The sequence below is a fragment of the Marmota monax genome, unplaced genomic scaffold, assembly GCF_021218885.2.
Source record: "Marmota monax isolate L192 unplaced genomic scaffold, Marmota_monax_Labrador192_F-V1.1 WCK01_AAM20220418_F8-fsc00015, whole genome shotgun sequence".
Lineage (NCBI taxonomy): Eukaryota > Metazoa > Chordata > Mammalia > Rodentia > Sciuridae > Marmota > Marmota monax.
In genome coordinates, this window is record NW_026692194.1 from 404,635 (window position 1) to 422,487 (window position 17,853).

At 40.8% G+C, this 17,853-nt stretch overlaps 1 protein-coding gene across 4 annotated transcripts in view; it reads right to left on the reverse strand.

Moving 5' to 3' along the window:
- Arhgap25 (Rho GTPase activating protein 25) overlaps nt 1-17,853 on the reverse strand; it is an 81,127-nt gene that overhangs the window by 7,054 nt on the left and 56,220 nt on the right. For all 4 annotated transcript variants that reach the window (XM_046422477.2, XM_046422485.2, XM_046422495.2 and 1 more), the window contains 5 exons: nt 14,045-14,252; nt 5,969-6,101; nt 3,033-3,106; nt 1,283-1,404; nt 261-457 (listed from right to left, as the gene is read on the reverse strand). In XM_046422477.2, coding sequence (XP_046278433.1) covers nt 261-457; nt 1,283-1,404; nt 3,033-3,106; nt 5,969-6,101; nt 14,045-14,252 — 734 coding nt within the window. The remainder of the gene's footprint in view (nt 1-260; nt 458-1,282; nt 1,405-3,032; nt 3,107-5,968; nt 6,102-14,044; nt 14,253-17,853) is intronic.

Sequence of the window (17,853 nt, forward strand, 5' to 3'; positions counted from 1 at the left end):
AGACTTGCAGAGGGGATGGCACTGCCCAGTCTTTAGGCAGCTTGTATTCATGTCAGTAACTCCATCTCCATGAAGCCCGCAGAAGCCAAATTTTAAAAGAGGCCAGGAACTCAAGATGTATTCAGTGGGTCTGCAGCAGCTGGGGCCCCTGCCATAGCATCATCCATAACTGCCAGATTGTCACCCAAAGCAGCTCTACACGGAATGACCTGGATGAAAGGAAAGTTCTATGGTGACAGAAAGTTTTCTCTGTGTCTTACCGTGTTACTGAAGCTGTCCGTCCTAGAAATTGGGGGGTCTTCAGTGGCATCCCAGCCCACAGAGCTTCGGGGCACTGGAGGTTTCTTGGGATCATTTTTCTGGGCAGAGGGGGACAGGGGTGCATCCTTGGATTTCGGGAAGAGGACTTCATGGTCTCTGATCATCATGGTCATCACTCTTTGGATCTGAGGAGTCCCTGAAAGAAAGAAGAAAGAGATTTGTAGTGCTGGACTATGGGATAGGAGGCAGGTAGTTAGTCTTCAACAGTTTCCAACCATGGTTTATCTCCAAACTTGGCCCTAAACCACAGGGCCCCAAAGAACCTCATTTTGCTTTTTTCAGGACCCTTCTTAATTGCTTGGAGTAAGAAATTATGGTGAAAGGGATGGTCTAAGGTGGTGAAAGAGGGAGCCATGAAGGATATTTTCAGCCTATCATTCTCTGGATTCATTTCTGATCAGGAAAATAGCAATATGACAAAAGAAAAAAATGAAGACATCATTCATTTATGCTGTGGTCCTCAGTGACACCTGGTTTCATACTGGACACCTATCAAATGTGTGCTGGGTACACTACCTTCCAGCACCCATGGCAGGCATCAGTACTCAATGCCAGGACTTTTGCTTATGGAGACAAGACACAACCTCAAAAGTCTTCTCCATCCAGGTTTTCAGAAGCCTTTTTGTGATCTGACTTACAACATGAAATCTTGTTTACTCCACCTAGTGAAGAGTGTTTAAAAGTAATAAAAAAAAACTAGGAAACACTAGTTGTTTCACATGTCAACCTACTATGCTGCGTGCCCACAGGCAAGTTCTTGTTCTCTCTCAGATGTGTGGTTTGGCAAAGGGATGTCATTCCAGCCCTCTTTGCCTCACAGGGCTTGTTAATATGATTCAGACAAGATAATCAATTGAAAGCCCTTGGCAAAAATGCAGAGCCGTGCACAAACAGGAGGGACGGTGCTATCGTTTGTTGCTGCCTCTGGGCCTGCCTTCTCTGCAGGACCAGGCTTGTGTACCTCTCATGATCACAGCAGGGTCTTCAACCTTCGACCGGATGAGATTCACACCAATCACAGTAGCCAGGTTGTCCACGCTCATCTTGTTGACAGCACAGTTCAGCTGGATTTCATGTAGAAACCTGCAGGCAGCCAAGAAATCCCACAGTAGAAAACAGGAAGTTGCCAGGAGAAAGTACTTACAGGTACAGCAAGATTCTTGCTAGATCTCTACTCTTTCCTTCTGTCTCAGGAATGGAATCTGCTCTGCCCACAAAGAGTTTAGCTTTGGCCTGAAAGATTCAAGACTAAGGAGGGAAGAGAAACCATGGAGGACTGCCCAGCTGCTGGGGGCTGGGTGGGTCTGGGCACACAGAATCACATAAGCGGGCGGCTGGATGAAATTCAGGGAGCTAAGGGATGACCAGGGGGACTAAAATGGGCAAGTGACTGCCCTCCTGTCTTGCCTTTACATACTTGTCTCCCAGTTCTCAGAGACATCCCCTGATGTCTCCAGAGAGGACAACTTTGTCAGTGAGGTCTCAGAGTCAAAAGCCATGGTGCCTCCTCCCTCTCATCCTCCTCTCAGAGGGCCCAGCAGAGGCTCTGACCCTCAGCAGGTCCAATAACTGACCATTAATTTTGACTATATTTTTACCCATTTGAGGCATGAAATTCTCAGATTCACTGTAAAAGAAACAACCACCACCAAAGCCTGAACGAATCTATAAGGGAATTTCAGGGTACTTTTGCTAAAAATATTTTTAAATGGATAGACTGAAGCAACATAACTCTACCACCATGTAAAACTAAAGAGCTAATAAAAAAATTTTACAAAATATGATAGCAATAGTGATAATCAGAGACTTGCCAAAACCTAGGAAGTTTCCAAATATAAAAAAATAAAAATAAAGTCCCAAATATACAGAAATTATTAAATAGTGATATGTCCAAATGATAAAACATTATGAAATATTACGGAGTCATTTATAATCCTATTTTATGACATAGGAGAGTGCTCACGGCACAAATATAAGGCAAAAAAGTCAGATGCGATTTAAAAATTTCAATCTGATATAAAAACGTCTTCCTATTTTTAGATGGATGTATGAAAAGATCCATCACAGAGAGAAATCTCCAGAAGGAAACGTGTCCAAATGTTCACAGAGATTAGTGCTACAAGAGGGATTGTGTAATTTTCATTTTTTATTTACAATTTGCTGTATCTTTCTGGTTTCCAAATCAAGCAAGTAACACTTTTATGATCTGGAAATTATAACAAATTTATTTTTACAAAATAGAAGACAAAATTTGGGTCTGTCTGGGATGGTGACTCAGGTTCCCACCCCAGCACACCCACATCACAAGGATGTCACATGGCAGGTCCCCAGAAAAGGTTGAAGGAAACAAAAAGCGTGGCTCATAATAAATGTCTCTGGGTGTTAAGTTATGGTCCTGTGTCAGGAAGACCAGAGATCATTCTAGAAACATTAAAAAGATTCTGGGTTCTCTGGCATGCCCCAGGACTCTGGCAAGCATGAAGGAGGAGCTTGTTCATTCTGAGTGCCAACCAGATTTCTAGGGATCCTTGAAATTATCTTGTAGAAACAGGAAGCTTCCTCAGTGTTATGTGAATAGGGTTGACCTTTCTAAGTTCTGGGTCTGAATCACTGCAATCTTGGAAATAGTTTCTCCTTTTCTAACCAGGGAATTCGTTCTGAATTTTCTGATGTGGCCAAACATAGTAGAGTTGACATCAGGAGACCCTCACCTGCAGATGTAGCTCAGGAGACTATAGTTGTCCCGAGGAAGGCTGGAAAGCTGCTTTATCAATTCCTGCTGAGCCTGGGAAGAGATTTTTAACACTAGTAAGGAAGCCTGCCCAGTTGCCAACGATGAGATCAAGCAACATAATTGGTGCATCTGTGCAGAAACAACACTTTGGCAGTCACTCCTGTTCCTATACTTTTGTGAGTTTTTAAAAATTACTTGGAAATAACTGTAAGTTCTCAGAAAGTTGCAAAAAATAGCACAGGGTGTGTCAAAGTTTTTGTTATGGTGCATTTTTTTTTTTTTACATTTGACTGTAATTCTGCCAGCCTACTCCACCCTTGACCTTGAGCTACTATAAAACCTGGACAATTTTACCCACTCACACAATAATTGTTTGCTTAATGCATGTTTGAGATGTGATGATCCATTAAATAAAGAATTGGACCACAATCAAATATCTCAGAATTACTTTCAAAGTAAATAGGCTTAAGAAGGCTTACAAGCTCTGTAGCCTTGCTGAGACCTGCTGGGACACAAGGACAGGCTGACCAAGCCAGAGAGCTGGTGCAAGTTTGGGCTGGTCAAGCTCTGTGACCGCAGTGGATATCAGGAGTGGTTGCTGGAGGAAAGCACGTTCCAGAGAGAGGAAGGACACGAGACCTTTGTTCTTTTCAGCTATCAGTGGGGTCTACAGTCATCATCTATGATCTCCAGCTTGTGAGAGTACACAAGTTCACATGTGGCCCAAGGGCACCCTCATCATAAAACCTGAGCTGCTCTCCTGGAGAAAACTCACCCTGTAGCCTTGTCAGTCCAAATGCAGCCTCATGGTGTCTGATCCAGAGTGCCTACTTCATGATGAGATCCCTCCTTGTCAGCTGAGTCCTCCCTCCAAGCAACCACCCCTGCCATATTTTAGCTAGTGAGATCTTGGCCCTTGGTATTAACAGAATATGCATCACCATGGACATAGAGACTTTCAAATATGTTGAGATTGGAGATGTTGGGAGAAGGTGGTCTAACAGGAGGAAGTTCAGGGGTTGGAATCTTGTTTGGGCTGCATCTGAGAGTCTTTCTTCTTCTCCCTAGAACTGAGGGGTGGGATATCACCTGAAAAATCTGTCTTTTTAGCCCAATTTTAAAACTTTTTTCATAACATTTTTTCATAAAACAATAAAATTGATTTATTAAAAGTCTATAAATCAAGACTTTTCACATCCTCATCTCCCTCACCCCACAAAATTCATAATTTACATACAAAATATCCTACATCAGATCATGTGATCTGATTTTTATTCAGAAAAACAGCTATAATGGCCACAGCAGGTTAGCTACATCTTTATTGCTCTCTTCCTGTCCCAATTTTGAAATGTAAAATAGCCTTTCTACTCATGCCGGAATCTGAGGCTTCCCACTGACAGTCAGGATGGCCATTCTCACAGCTGTGTTTTCTTAAGGGGTTAGGACACTATTTCTTCATTCGCTTGAAAATTCTATTTAAAAAAAAAAAAATATATATATATATATATATATATATATATATATATATATTCTGTGGATGTGACCTTCAAAAATTCTGAGGCAGATTAGAAAATAAACCCCCATACCAATATTCTTTAAAAATGTCACTCACTATGTCATATCCCTTAGCCCTCAAAGCAATCCTGGATATTGTGAATATTATGAAAATTTTCTCAGCCCCTGTTATCTAACAAAATAGCTAATTGATACATGTGGTTATTTAAAATTTAAATAAAAACAGGGCTGGGATTATGGCTCAGTGGTAGAGTGCTCCCCTAGCATGCACGAGGCACTGGGTTCGATCCTCAGCACCACATAAATGTAAGATAAAGATATTGTGTCCACCTAAAACTAAAAAATAAATATTTTAAAAAATTAAATAAATTAAATTAATTAAGAATTTGATTCCTCAGGTACACTAGCCACATTTCAAGAACCCAATAGCCATGAGTGACTAGGGGTTACTACAGTATATGTGGACAGTGCAAATATATAATGGTTCCATCCTTATAGAAAGTTCTATTGGTCTGAGAAAGTAAACCAAATTTCATAAAAGATGCCTAATTTGCTGAAGGGTAAAAGCAAAGTTAAGTCCAGGTCTTCATCAGAGGTTTTTCTGTGCACCACTTTGCCAGACAGAGTTTTAGAAAAAGTCATGCTGAGTCAACCTAGTTAAAAGGGGAGACTTAGGCCCCCAAATTAACTGTGTAGCACAAATATATTCATGGACATTTGGTATTAAAAGTCTTTGTTTAAAAAATGAAGGTTTTATTACTGTTAGTTATTTTGTTGATTAGTCAATTGGTTTTCTAATATGATTCCTGTGGTGATGGTGGTGGACTATGAGACCTCTATGGAAACAATCTGCATAGGATCAAAACTCCTGCTGGTGAACTTACGTATTCTCACTAGCATGATGCTGCAGATGGTGATTCCAGACCCCACAGTCAGCTATCACAGAAAAAAAATTCAAAGCAAACCTCCCTATCCTTCCTCTCTCTGGCATGTGCTTTCCTCCAGTAACCATTCCTGATATCCACTGCTGTCACAGAGCTTAACCAGCCCAAACCTGCACCAGCCCTCTGGCTTGGTCAGCCTGTCCCTGTGTCCCAGCAGGTCTCAGCAAGGCTACAGAGCTCTTAAGCCTTCTCAGGTCTATTCTCCTTCTCTCATTATTTTAAAAGTGATTCTCAGATAATTGACTGTGGTGCATTACCTTCCTTAGAGAAGGCTGGGTACCAATCACCATGATTGGCATCATCTGTCATTATGCTGCAGAGGAAGGCCCAATTTGACAAAGCATCTCACCAAAGGGTGTGGGGCCCCCTGACTCACTGCTTCCTTCCACAAGAATGTTCAGGAAACCAATCACTTTCTTCTAAAGCAGGACAACTGAACTAAGGAGACACAAACCTTTGCTTCATCTGCATTCATGAGCTGCCCACAGAGGAGAAAGCCCTCATACTGGCTCCAGGGAACCACTGGCTCTGGGAGGTCTCGGAGGTAGAGCTTTAACAGAGAGGCCACGGTGTGCACATCTGTGTCTCTGGAAGAAAATAAGCAACACTCCTTGACTCTCCAGAACTCTCCTCACCTCCACCCTGAGTACAACCAGGAGTTCGAGGGGAAAGTTGCAATCTGTAGAGTCCCACAAATTTTTACTTATTCCTCCTTCTGGAACCCAACCCTGTACACTTTCCCCCTCTATTTCCACCCAACTGCTTCAAAGTTAAATTCAAGGCCCACTTTTTCACTAAACCATTTTCTACTATTTTGTCTTTACTGCTTTCTTCTTTCCTCAATTCATTTAGATCTAAACAATTTGCAGTCTAATTTGTCTCTAATTTTTTATGTGTTGACTCTTTTATATCTTTGACCCACTGACTTCTTTAATCTCCCAGAGTGCTTAAAATAACTCTCAGATTCATTCATGGATTTCCTCAATAATCCATTCAACTGATAAGCAACGAGAGAACTTTTTTCTTTTGTTTTGTTCTTGTCAAGCACAAGGATTTTAGATCCAAGAGATACACAGGATCCCTGACCTCACTGGCCACACAGCTGGAAGGACATCAGTGTTTCCAGGTCCTTACCATGTTGTGTGGTTAGTGCCATGAAATGGGAAGCCCAGGACCCAGGAAGTGGATGGGCTCAGGAAGTATATCATATGGAAGTACAGAAAGGGAACCCAAGCCAGGGTTGGGGAGCCATAGGTGATTTTCAGATGAAGGCGCACCTCTGAGAAGTGTCAAGGAGTTATACCATGAGACAGGTGGCATGTGGCTGGAGGGTAGGCAGAGGAGTTCCCACTGTAGGAGCTGGGACAACATTCAGATGACTGTGTGATCGAGTGAAAGAGACTGGCTCTGTGGTTCAGTTTCTCTGTTTAAAGCAGAGGTTGGCAAACCACAGCCTGGGAGGCAAATCTAGCCCAGCCCCTGCAAGCTGAAAATGAGTTCTATGTGTTTGAATGATTGGGGTGAAAAAGCTCAAAGACTATCTCACAAGATGTCAGAATGGAGAAGGTTGCTTTCCTGAGGCTGCTCTGTGGTGTGAAACCAAGAAAGCAGACAGGTAGCTTCTCAGCAAGGTGGATGAACAATAGCAACAAAAAATGGTGAGGGGGACTTTACTGGAATTTAAAACTGGATACTGAAAGCAAATCAGAAACTCAGGAGGCTGGGTATAATAAAATAAGGAAGAAATCCTAGTACCACAGCTGCGACGGCCAGAAGCACCAGCCAAGGTGGTTCCCCCATGAGCCAAGTAGAAGGACAAAGGAATTAAAGGAACCTGAATTTTTAGGAGGCCTGAAATGTGTCTGGGTATGAAGAGTTTAGAGATCAAACCCAAACTGTGTGACACAGAGTGTGCCTAAGTGACCAGGAGAATATTAAACATGGAAATAAGTTTACACAGGGGACAACGGGTCATGGAAACCCACCTGACTCCCCGGCCACCCCAATCTGGTTGTTTGTAGGATGGGCTGGGAGACACGTGATAGGCTGGGAATTCGAAAAGGCAGGGGTGGGACAAATTGAGTTTGGAGACTGAATCCAAGACCAGGAAATATGGGGTCTGCAGGTGACATAGTGGCTCCTCCAACACACAAGTAGAACCCAGGGGAGGACCCTGGGGTGCAGTCTTCCAGCATAGACTGGCAATTGCTGGGCCCCAGAGGTGCACCAATTTAAAATCTCCAGACCAGCTGGCATTCAGTAAAGAGCCTGGAGCCCACCTAAGCCTAAACCCTGCCTCAAGGAATTCCACCTGTGAGATTACCACTCCAAGCAATCCAGAGGGGTAGTGCATCACACTCCAGACAACCTCACCTAAAACTGCTGAGACAAGAAGCTGAGAATCTTTTGAACTCCAACAAAAGAATTCTTTAACTTTTCATCTGTTTTTTTTTTAAATTTCCTTTTTTCTTTTCTTTGTTTAATTGTGACCTTAATGGTTCATGGACATTTATACATATTCATATTTGTTTTATTTCCCATTTCTAGATTTTGAAAACAGTCATTGTTCATGGATCAGTTTTTTGAGGACTAGGATGCTTAATTAGTATATTTCAGTTTTGTTTTGTATTCTTTTATTTTTATTTAAAATATATATATATATATATATATATATATAAAATCTATTTCCCTTTCCTTCTGCTAACAGCCAATCTATATTTTTTTCTGTCTTTTACTCTTCCTTTACTTTTTTATTTCTATCTTCTTTCCTACTCCCTCACAATCATCATATCCTATATCACTTCTATTCTCTTCCTGTTCGTCATTCAAAATTGTAAACCCTTTTGCAAACTTACTTTTCTTATTGTAGGCAATAACTGATCATATTATTTCTGGTTTTTTTGTGACACCTAACATTGTCATAGCAGGAATATTTGGTTTAATGCCATATATTCTTTGCATGGTTGTTGTTATTATTTCTCTCCCCATAAATGGTAATGTACTGGAAACCTTCAGGGACATTATAAGTCCACAGGGTAGAAACTCTACTGCCTCACATTCATATTATTAGATGGGTAGACATTCAAACAACATGAAAAAGAAAGAACCAAATCATCCCAAACAAACCAAGATACACCAATAACAGAATCCATTGACACCACAGTGGAAGAAATGTTAGAGAAGGAGTTTAGAATGTAATGGTTAAACTGATCTGCAAGGTAAGGGATGATATAAGGAGTGAAATCTTGCAGTAAATACAGGAAGTGAAAGATCACTTCAAGAAAGAGAAAGAGATTCTAAAAAACATCAAGTAGAAATATTCAAAATGAAGGAATCAATAAGCCAAATTAAAAATTCAGTTGAACGCATTAAGAGCAGACTAGATCACTTGGAAGACAGAGTTTCAGGTGATGAAGAAAAAATATATAATCTTGAAAAGAAAGTTGACCATGGAAAAAGATATTAAGAAACCATGAACTTCCAAGAAATATGGGATAACCTGAAAAGACCAAATTTAAGATTAATCAGGATAGATGAAGGCTCAGAGACACAAGTCAAAGGAATGTACAATATTTTCAATGAAATAATATCAGAAAATTTCCCAAACCTAAAGAATGAAATGGAAAATCAAGTACAGAAAGCTTACAGGACCCCAAATGTGCGAAATAACAACAGATCCACAACAATTATGTAAATGCCTAACATACAATATAAGGATAAAATGTTAAAGGCTGCCAGAGAAAAACGACAGGTTATTTTTAGAGGGAAATCAATCTGGATCTCAGCTGATTTCTCAACACAGACCCTCAAAGTTAGAAGGTCATGGAATAACATATTCCAAGCTCTGCAAGAAAACAGATGCCAGCCAAGAATACTATACCCAGCAAAGTTAAGTTTCAGATTTGACAATGAAATAAAAACCTCCATGATAAACAAAAGTTAAAAGAATTCACAACTAGAAAGCCTATACTACAAAACATACTCAATAAGATATTTCATGAAGAAGAAATAAAAAATAAAAGTGAAAACCAACAAAGGGAGAAACTACACTAGAACAATAATCAATCAAAGAAGAAACTAATTCAAATTAAAATCCAGAAATAAATCAAAATCACAAGGAATAAAAATCATATTTCAATAATAACACTGAATGTAAATGGCCTAAACTCATCAGTCAAAAGACATAGACTAGCATATTGGATTAAGAAACAAGACAATAATATGCTGCCTTCAAGACACTCACCTCATAAGCAAAGACATCCACAGACTGAAGGTAAAACGATGGGAAAAAACATATCATTCACATGATTCTTGTAAACAAGCAGGCGTTTCTATACTTACATCAGATAAGTATAGAAACTTTCAAACCAAAGTTAATCAAAAGGGACAAAACAGGACATTTTATACTGCTTAAGGGAATTATACATCAATAATACATAACAATAATAAATATTTAAGCCCCAAACAATGGAGCATCTATGTACATGAAACAAACCTTTCAATTTCAAGAATCAAATAGACTACAACACAAAAATACTGGTTGACTCTAACATACCTCTCTCACCATTAGATAAATTCTCCAAACAAATACCTAGATAAAGAAGCTATAGAACTAAAAAATACAATTAATTAATTATGATTTAATAGACACATATAGAATATTTCATCCATTGATGACTGAATACACTTTCTTCTTAGTAGCACATGGATCCTTCTCTAAAATAGACCATATCTTAGTCCACAAAGCAACTTTAGCAAATATGAAAAATAGAGATAATACCTTGCATTCTATCAGATCATAATGGAATAAAATTAGAAATCAATAGTAAAATATAAAAATAGAAGCTACTCTAACACCTGAATACTAAATAATATGCTATTGGATGGCCAATCAATAGCAGAGAAAATCAGGAGTGAAATAAAAATACTCAGAGGTAAATGAGAAAAGCAATATAGCATTCTAAAATATCTGGGACACTAGGAAGACCTTAGAAGATGGAAAGATCTCTTGCGTTCCTGGATAGGCAGAATTAATATTGTCAAAATGGCCATACTACAAAAGCTTTATACAGATTTCATGCAACTCCTATTAAGGTTCCAATGATGTTCTTCATAGAAATGAAAAAAGCAGTCATCAAATTCATTGGAAAAATAAGAGACCCAGAATAGCTAAAGGAATTCTCGGTGAGAAAAGTGAAGCAGGAGGTATCACAACATCATACCTTAAATTACACTACAGAACTATAGTAACAAAAACAGCATGGTATTGACAGCAAAACAACAATGGTACAGAATAGAAAACACAGAGACAAACCTACATAAATACAGTTATCTCATAATAGATAAAAATGCCAAAAACATAAACTGGAGAAAAGATAGCCTTTTCAATAAATGATGCTGGGAAAACTGGAAATCCTTATGTTAAAAAAATGAAATTAGACCCCAATCTCTCACCCTGCACAAAAATCAACTCAAAGTGGAACAAGTTTCTTAGCATTAGACCAGAGACCCTGCACCTACTAGAAGAAAAAGTAGACCCAAATCTACATCATGTTGGCTCAGGAACCAAATTCCTCAACAAGACTCCTAAAGCACAAGAAGTAAAAAAATCAAGAATCAATCAATTGGATGGTATCAAACTAAAAACTTCTTCACAGCAAGAAACAATCGAGAACATGAAGAGAGCCTATAGAATGGGAGAAAATCTTTGCCACCTGTACCTCAGGGCATTAATCTCCAGGATGTATTAAAAACTCAAAAAAACTTAACACCAAAAATCAAATAACCCAATCAATAAATGGGCTAAGGAACTGAGCAGACATTTCACAGAAGAAATACAAATGGTCAACAAATACATGAAAAAATGTTCAACATCACTAGCAATTAGAGAAATGAAAATTAAAACTACACTGAGATTTCATCTCACTCCAGTCAGATGGCAATTATCAAGAACACAAATAACAACAAATGTTGGTGAAGATGTGGAGAAAAAGGTATGCTCATATATTGCCGGTGGGATTGCAAATTGGAACAACTGCTCTGGAAAGCAGTATGGAGAGTCCTCAAAAAACTTGGAATGGAACCACAAATTGACCCATTTATCTCACTCCTCGAAATATACCCAGAGGACTTAAAATTAGCATACTATAGTGACATGGCCACATTAATGTTAATATCAGCTCAATTCACAATAGCTAAGGTATGGAGCCAAGTTAGGTGCCCTTCAACAGATGAATGGATAAAGAAAATCTGGTCCATATATAAAAGGGAATATTATTCTGCCATAAAGGCAAATGAAATTATGGCATTTGCTGGTAAATGGATAGAACTGGAGGCTATTATGCTAAGTGAAATAAACCAATCCCCCAAAACCACAGGCTGAATGTACTCTCTGACATGTGGATACTGACTTACAATGGGGTGGGAGGTACAAGGAGTGGAAGTTTAATGGAATGGAGAGCGGGGAATGGGTGAAGGGAGGGGGGATGAAAAGGGGAAAAACAGTAGAATGAATCGGACATAACTTTACTATGTTCATATATGAATACACAACCAGCGTAACTCCACATCATATACAACCACAAAAATAGGAAGTATACTCCACGAGTATGATATGTCAAAATACATTCTACTGTCATGTATAACTAAAAATAAAAAATAAAAAATATTAAAATAAAAAAATCTCATGACATGTGAAAATTATATAAAATTCAAATTCCAGTACCCATAAATTGAATTTTAGAAGAACACAGCCACATTTATATATTGTCTTTGCTTTCTTACTGTAAGAACATCATGTACTACTTGTGGCAATGACCATCTAGCCTACAAATCCTAAATATTTAATATGTGGCTCATTAAGAAAATTTTTCATACCCACAGCTTCCAAGAGCTGTAAGGGAAAATAAATCTTCACCTACCATATACAGTCATGTGTTGCTTAACAACAAGAATGTGTTATAAGAAATGAGTAATTAGGCAATTTAGTCATTGTGTAAACATCATAGCGTGTACTTCCACAAACCTAGATGTTCCTATGCTGTAAACCTAGGCTGTATGGTTTACACTATTGTATATGTGGTCTGTCATTGACCAAAACCTTATGTGACAATATGATTGTCTTTGAAGCTCTTTAGTGAAGAAATGTTTATTTCAGGTTAATAAAAACTGCTGTTCCTCAAAGGAAACTCTGGGAGTATACTGAAAATCTTTGAAGTGGTAAGAGGTCCAGGCAACCTGAGAATCTCCTTGGTTTCAGGATTGGGGATTATAGATCAGACTGGGTGGGTGCAACTCCTGGACCAAGGAGAGGATGGGTGGATAGGGACAGGAGAAGGGAGCCATTTGAGGCAACAGAAACAAGAACACCACGAGTACCTGATCGTAAAGCTACATCTTGGATTTGTGAGTATATTTTCCTTTTTGGTTTTGCTCTTGGTAGCCTATAATTGGCACTATCTTCTGAGAACTTCCCCTTTTGCAACTTGTGAACTTTCTACCTCAAAAGGAGAACACAAGCTGGCCTGGAGCCCTGTCTATACTCCATGGCTGACCTCAGGAAATCTGGGGCGGGACCATTCCCTTAACACAAGGATTCTGAAAAAAAAAAAAAAATACCCTGCTTAGTCACTGTCTAAAAATGCCTTTAGGCACAGTCAGGTTGGGAAATGTACTATTGTTGAAACACAATGAGAGGTTCCCAAGAAAAATGGCAGAAAGATAATCAGCTGACAATCTGCAAGACCGCAGTCTCTAAATGCTCCTATGTGGCAGTTCATCCCGATATCTTTATTAGAACCTAGGGACTCTGGTTTGATTGGGGCCTCTCCTTCACCACACACATCCATCAATCTCCCAAAGTCCCTCAGTTCTGGGATGTCATGTTGAGCCCTCAGCCCCCACCCCTTGCCTTTCACTGCATTAGTTCAGAAATTCATTGCCTTTTCCAGGATTCTGTGCCACCTCCTCTCTGAAGTTCTGCTTCCAGAATCCTGTTCCATTATACACTGTCCACTACTTGTCATAGCCCCCAACACAGAAAACACCCATAGATTGAATGAAGAAAACAAAGAAATGAGAAAAACAGCATAAATAGTAAAAAACAAACAAAAATTGTTTAAAGTGAAACAACAATAAAAGAGACAAATCATTTGATACAGTACATTCCCTGCTATACTGCATGCATGTCTGTAGGCTCAACTCCTATCTTCCCAAAGGGTGGCTTCAGAGTAGTTCTCAGCTTTCTGCCCTACTCTGCACGTCCCGTTCCCTGTATCCTGGATGTCACTTATCCAAAAGGCTCTAGTGCCAGTTCACATCATCTCTGCTATAAATAACAGCAAACTCTCTTGACTGTGCTACAGGTCCCGAATTCTGAATTGTGAACAGAACAAAAGGCTCTTTCTGTTGTACACCACAGTTCTTGGAAGTGTCTGTGCAGGACCCATGGCTCAACTGGAATAGAGAGGTCCTCTCACAGGGCCAGGCAGAGGAGAGGGCAGAGGGAGAACCGCAGGGGAGGACCACGTACCTGTCAAAGGAGGGCCGCTCCCCGGCATCAAAAGCATCTCTCAGCTGCTTCACCAGGTTGTCCTGACCGGGTAGGCGGAAGATGCCCTCTTCATTCACACCGTGCTCGAGGATGAACTCTGCACACTTCTCCACCAGGATGGGCACCAGGTGGGGGCCGAACTTCTGTTCATAGGCCACAGTCTCATCCAAGCGCTGGCCAAACACCGCTGGAAAGAGAGCAAAGCCCATCATTCGGACCTTTCCTAGATCAACTGACAGATCAAAGTGCTTTGCTTACTTTTCTGTGTGGCCTGTGGCTTTAAAGAATTCAGTGCAAAGATACTAACCAAAACACGGGAGACAAATTACTCATTATATTTCCTGAAGCTATAAATTTGGGGCAGTCTCTGTCAGGTTTTTTTTTTCTATTCACCCACATATTTATATATTTAAAACAACAGCTGGAGTTAACAAGTACTTGTGTGCTAAGGATGGTACCAAGTATTTTGTACACCTTTTATTATTTAATCTTGCACCTGTTTTACGTTAAAGACGCTGAGCTTAGACATGCTAGTGAACTTGCCAGCTCATATATAGGACACAGCACCGTCAGAATTCAAGCCCAGACAATAAACTCCTGGGAACGTGCAGTAAACCATGACAGCAAGCAGCCGTCATTCTGCTTGAGGCAGAGAGCACGAAAGCATAATAGCCACACAGGGTTGTCTCATACTGTGCTAAACCATTGTGACATTTAAAATAACTACTATTATAAACATTGCCACGGTGCACACATTCTCCACCCTCCTGGGGTGTATGCAGCACACATGCATTATGTCTAATTAATTACTTAATTAATTAACACTTGGCTAGGTGAACAGACATTTCATTCTTTTGAACTATTTCCAGAGGGCACATTCCCACATGAAGCATTACAGGGTCAAGTGGTTTGAACATTTTTATGACCTGATGGTATGCAAATTGCTTTCCAAAAAATCTTTTCTCCAATTGCACTGCCTCCAGCAGAGCAAGCATGGACCAGCGCCACCCCAGCCCCAAAAGCACTGGGCTATCTGGAATTCCCCCACCCACCCTGGGTAACAAAATGAGTTTCTAAATGAGCACAATCCTTGCCGACCTATTCTGCCATCAAGCTCCAGGCCCCTAGTGTCCTGAGGGTTCAGAAGACAGGCCGTGGCTTCAGTTCTATCATTCCTGGTCCTACTTCTTTTACAACCAGGACTCTGCTCCCCCTGGCACTTCAATCCCCAGGACACCGGTTTGCAAAGATCCTAGGTTCTCCTCATGATTCTATCTCTGGCTGAAATGCTCTATCACGAGTCTAATTAAGGTGGATTCCACCTATAAAGAGCTACACCAGGCTCTCTCAAATTTTCTATGTCCTCCTGGCCTTCACTGCAGCCAAACTGTCACAGTTTCTTCTTTTTACCATTTTCAAAACCCTCCTGCTCCCTACCTTCCTGAATCACTGCTCTACCCGAGCAACAACATTTCACTGGGCTTGAATAATCATTTAGTTCTCCAATTGCCACAGCAGTGGTCTTCAGTTTGCTCCTCCAAACCTAGGACCTCCTCTGAGCCCCACCCCTCATCATGTCCCAAGTGCTGGAAGGTGAGAATGTTGGGTCTAATCCCAACCAGATCGTCTGGGCTGCTGTCTGTCTCACTGCATTTCAGTGAGACTTAGTTAGATTAAATAGTCCTGTGGTACAAGTGTGAAAGCCAAGGCTGGCATTCCTCAGGTTGGCCTGGCACCCACCAACATTTTTGGTGTGACTTACTGTCATGCCCCAAAGGCACCTCACCCTGATGTTCCCAAAACACAGTGCTCTCCAGTCTCCGTGTCCTTGGACAGTCTCTTCCGGCTGCCCAGCCTGTTCTCTCCCTTCCCTGTCTGATGGATTCTATGTGTTTTCCCTGGCCCCTCTCAAATGGGGCTGGTCTCTGCTGGCAAGTCCCTGGATAGACAGTCTACATGCCTACTCTGTGCATCTGCCTCCCTTCTCAAATGTCCTATTTCTTCCTACACCGAGCCTATGTGCTGCAGGAGATCAGAAGCCCCCTGAGGCCAGGAGCAGGGGGAGGGTCTCTTTTTGTCCCCAATATTTAGCATAATGTCTGGCACAAGGCAGATGCAAATTCTGCTGAATTACTTAATGAATTAACTTATCCTTAAGCAAGTATTTTGGCATTTCTTTAGTTGAAACATTAGCAGGCATCTCTGCAGACATGTAGGACCTGATTCTTGCTTTCTACAGCTTACCATCCAGTTATGGAAATGACAGGACCACACAAAAAATGGCGAGAGACAACCAGAGAATGTCCATAAACAGAATTAGGTTTCTGTTTGTATGTGAAAGGAGGTGAAGAGAGATTTCCACCAAATGAGAAGGACACGATTAAAATGATCTGACTTAAAACAGACCACATGGTATTTGGGAAATTCCCTTTGAAGAGTTTTTTGTGAGGTCCAGAGAGTGGTCGGCCCTTAGGGGGCCAGGCAGATGTTTTTTGGAGCAGTTAAAACTTGGGTTCCAGGAGTCTTCAGGACTCACCTGGGGGAAACCCAAACATAATATAAGGATGAGAAGTCAGGCTTTTCTCCTCAGCGGAGACCATCAGCCTTGCTGTGTCCGGCCTCCACTCCTCCAAATACTCTGAGTTGTTCTCATGAGGACATTCACTTCCCAACATTACTTTTCCCTCCAACATGCCCACCATGCCGGTTCCCACTACCTTCCCCACGTCTTCATCAGGCCCCTGGGAGCCATGAGGAACAAGCCATTGCCATCTCCTGAAAATTTATAATTCCAATCTTTCTAAGACCTTGGTTCCAAATTATCGTCACCCCCTTGAGCTCACTACCCCTTCCCTCCCCTCTGTGTCAGTAGGTAACCTTGTCTCCTCTGTCCCTATGTTTCCAAATGGAGAAGACGAGTGTACTCCCTCACCCCCAGTCCTGCCTCTCTTTCCTTCCTCTACTTCTGTCCCTGTCCTCTCAGGGGAAGGAAGGGTTCTGTCTTCCTGAGTGATGCTTTCCTGAATTGTCAGCTCCATCCCTTCCATCTCATCTGGGACTTAATCTTTATAATATAAATTGTATTCTTTTGATATAGAGAGCCTATGTTAGCTTAGGTCTTTGGCAATTTATGAAAGAATAATCTTCTACCCAGCTCTTACGACCTGCACCCAAATAGCCTGATGAACAAAATTCCAAAAATTAGAATTATCCATAATACCTTTCTTTCCCCCAATATAGATCCCATCCTACATATGCTTCAAATAACTTTCTATTTTTGATGCTGACATCTACATCATTCCTGCAATGGTTGCTTTTTTCCTTTCTTTCTTTTCTTTTTTTTTTTTTTTTTTTTTTGGTACCAAGGATTGAACCCAGGGCCCTTAGCCACTGAGTCATATCCCCAGCCCTTTTTTTGTACTTCATTTAGAGACAGGATTTGGCTGAATTGCTTAGGGCCTCACTAAGTTGCTGAGGCTGGCTTTGAACTCACTATCATTCTGCCTCAACCTCCCAAATTGCTGAGATGATAGGAGTGTGCCACTGTGCCCAGCCTACAAGGGTTTCTTTTGCAGCTCTGTTTCAAGAAAAACCCTTCTACCAGAATTCACAAAATCATTCAGCAAATGCCAACTGAGCATCTGTCCTCGTGCCAGGCTCCTTGGTGGCTGGAGATTATGATAGAAAGAATGAAAGGTGATCTTTGTGCTTAAAAACTCTTGCGCTAATGCCATTCCTCCTATCCACTACCTGGAAACCCAATCATTCTGAGTTTCGATGTTTCTTCA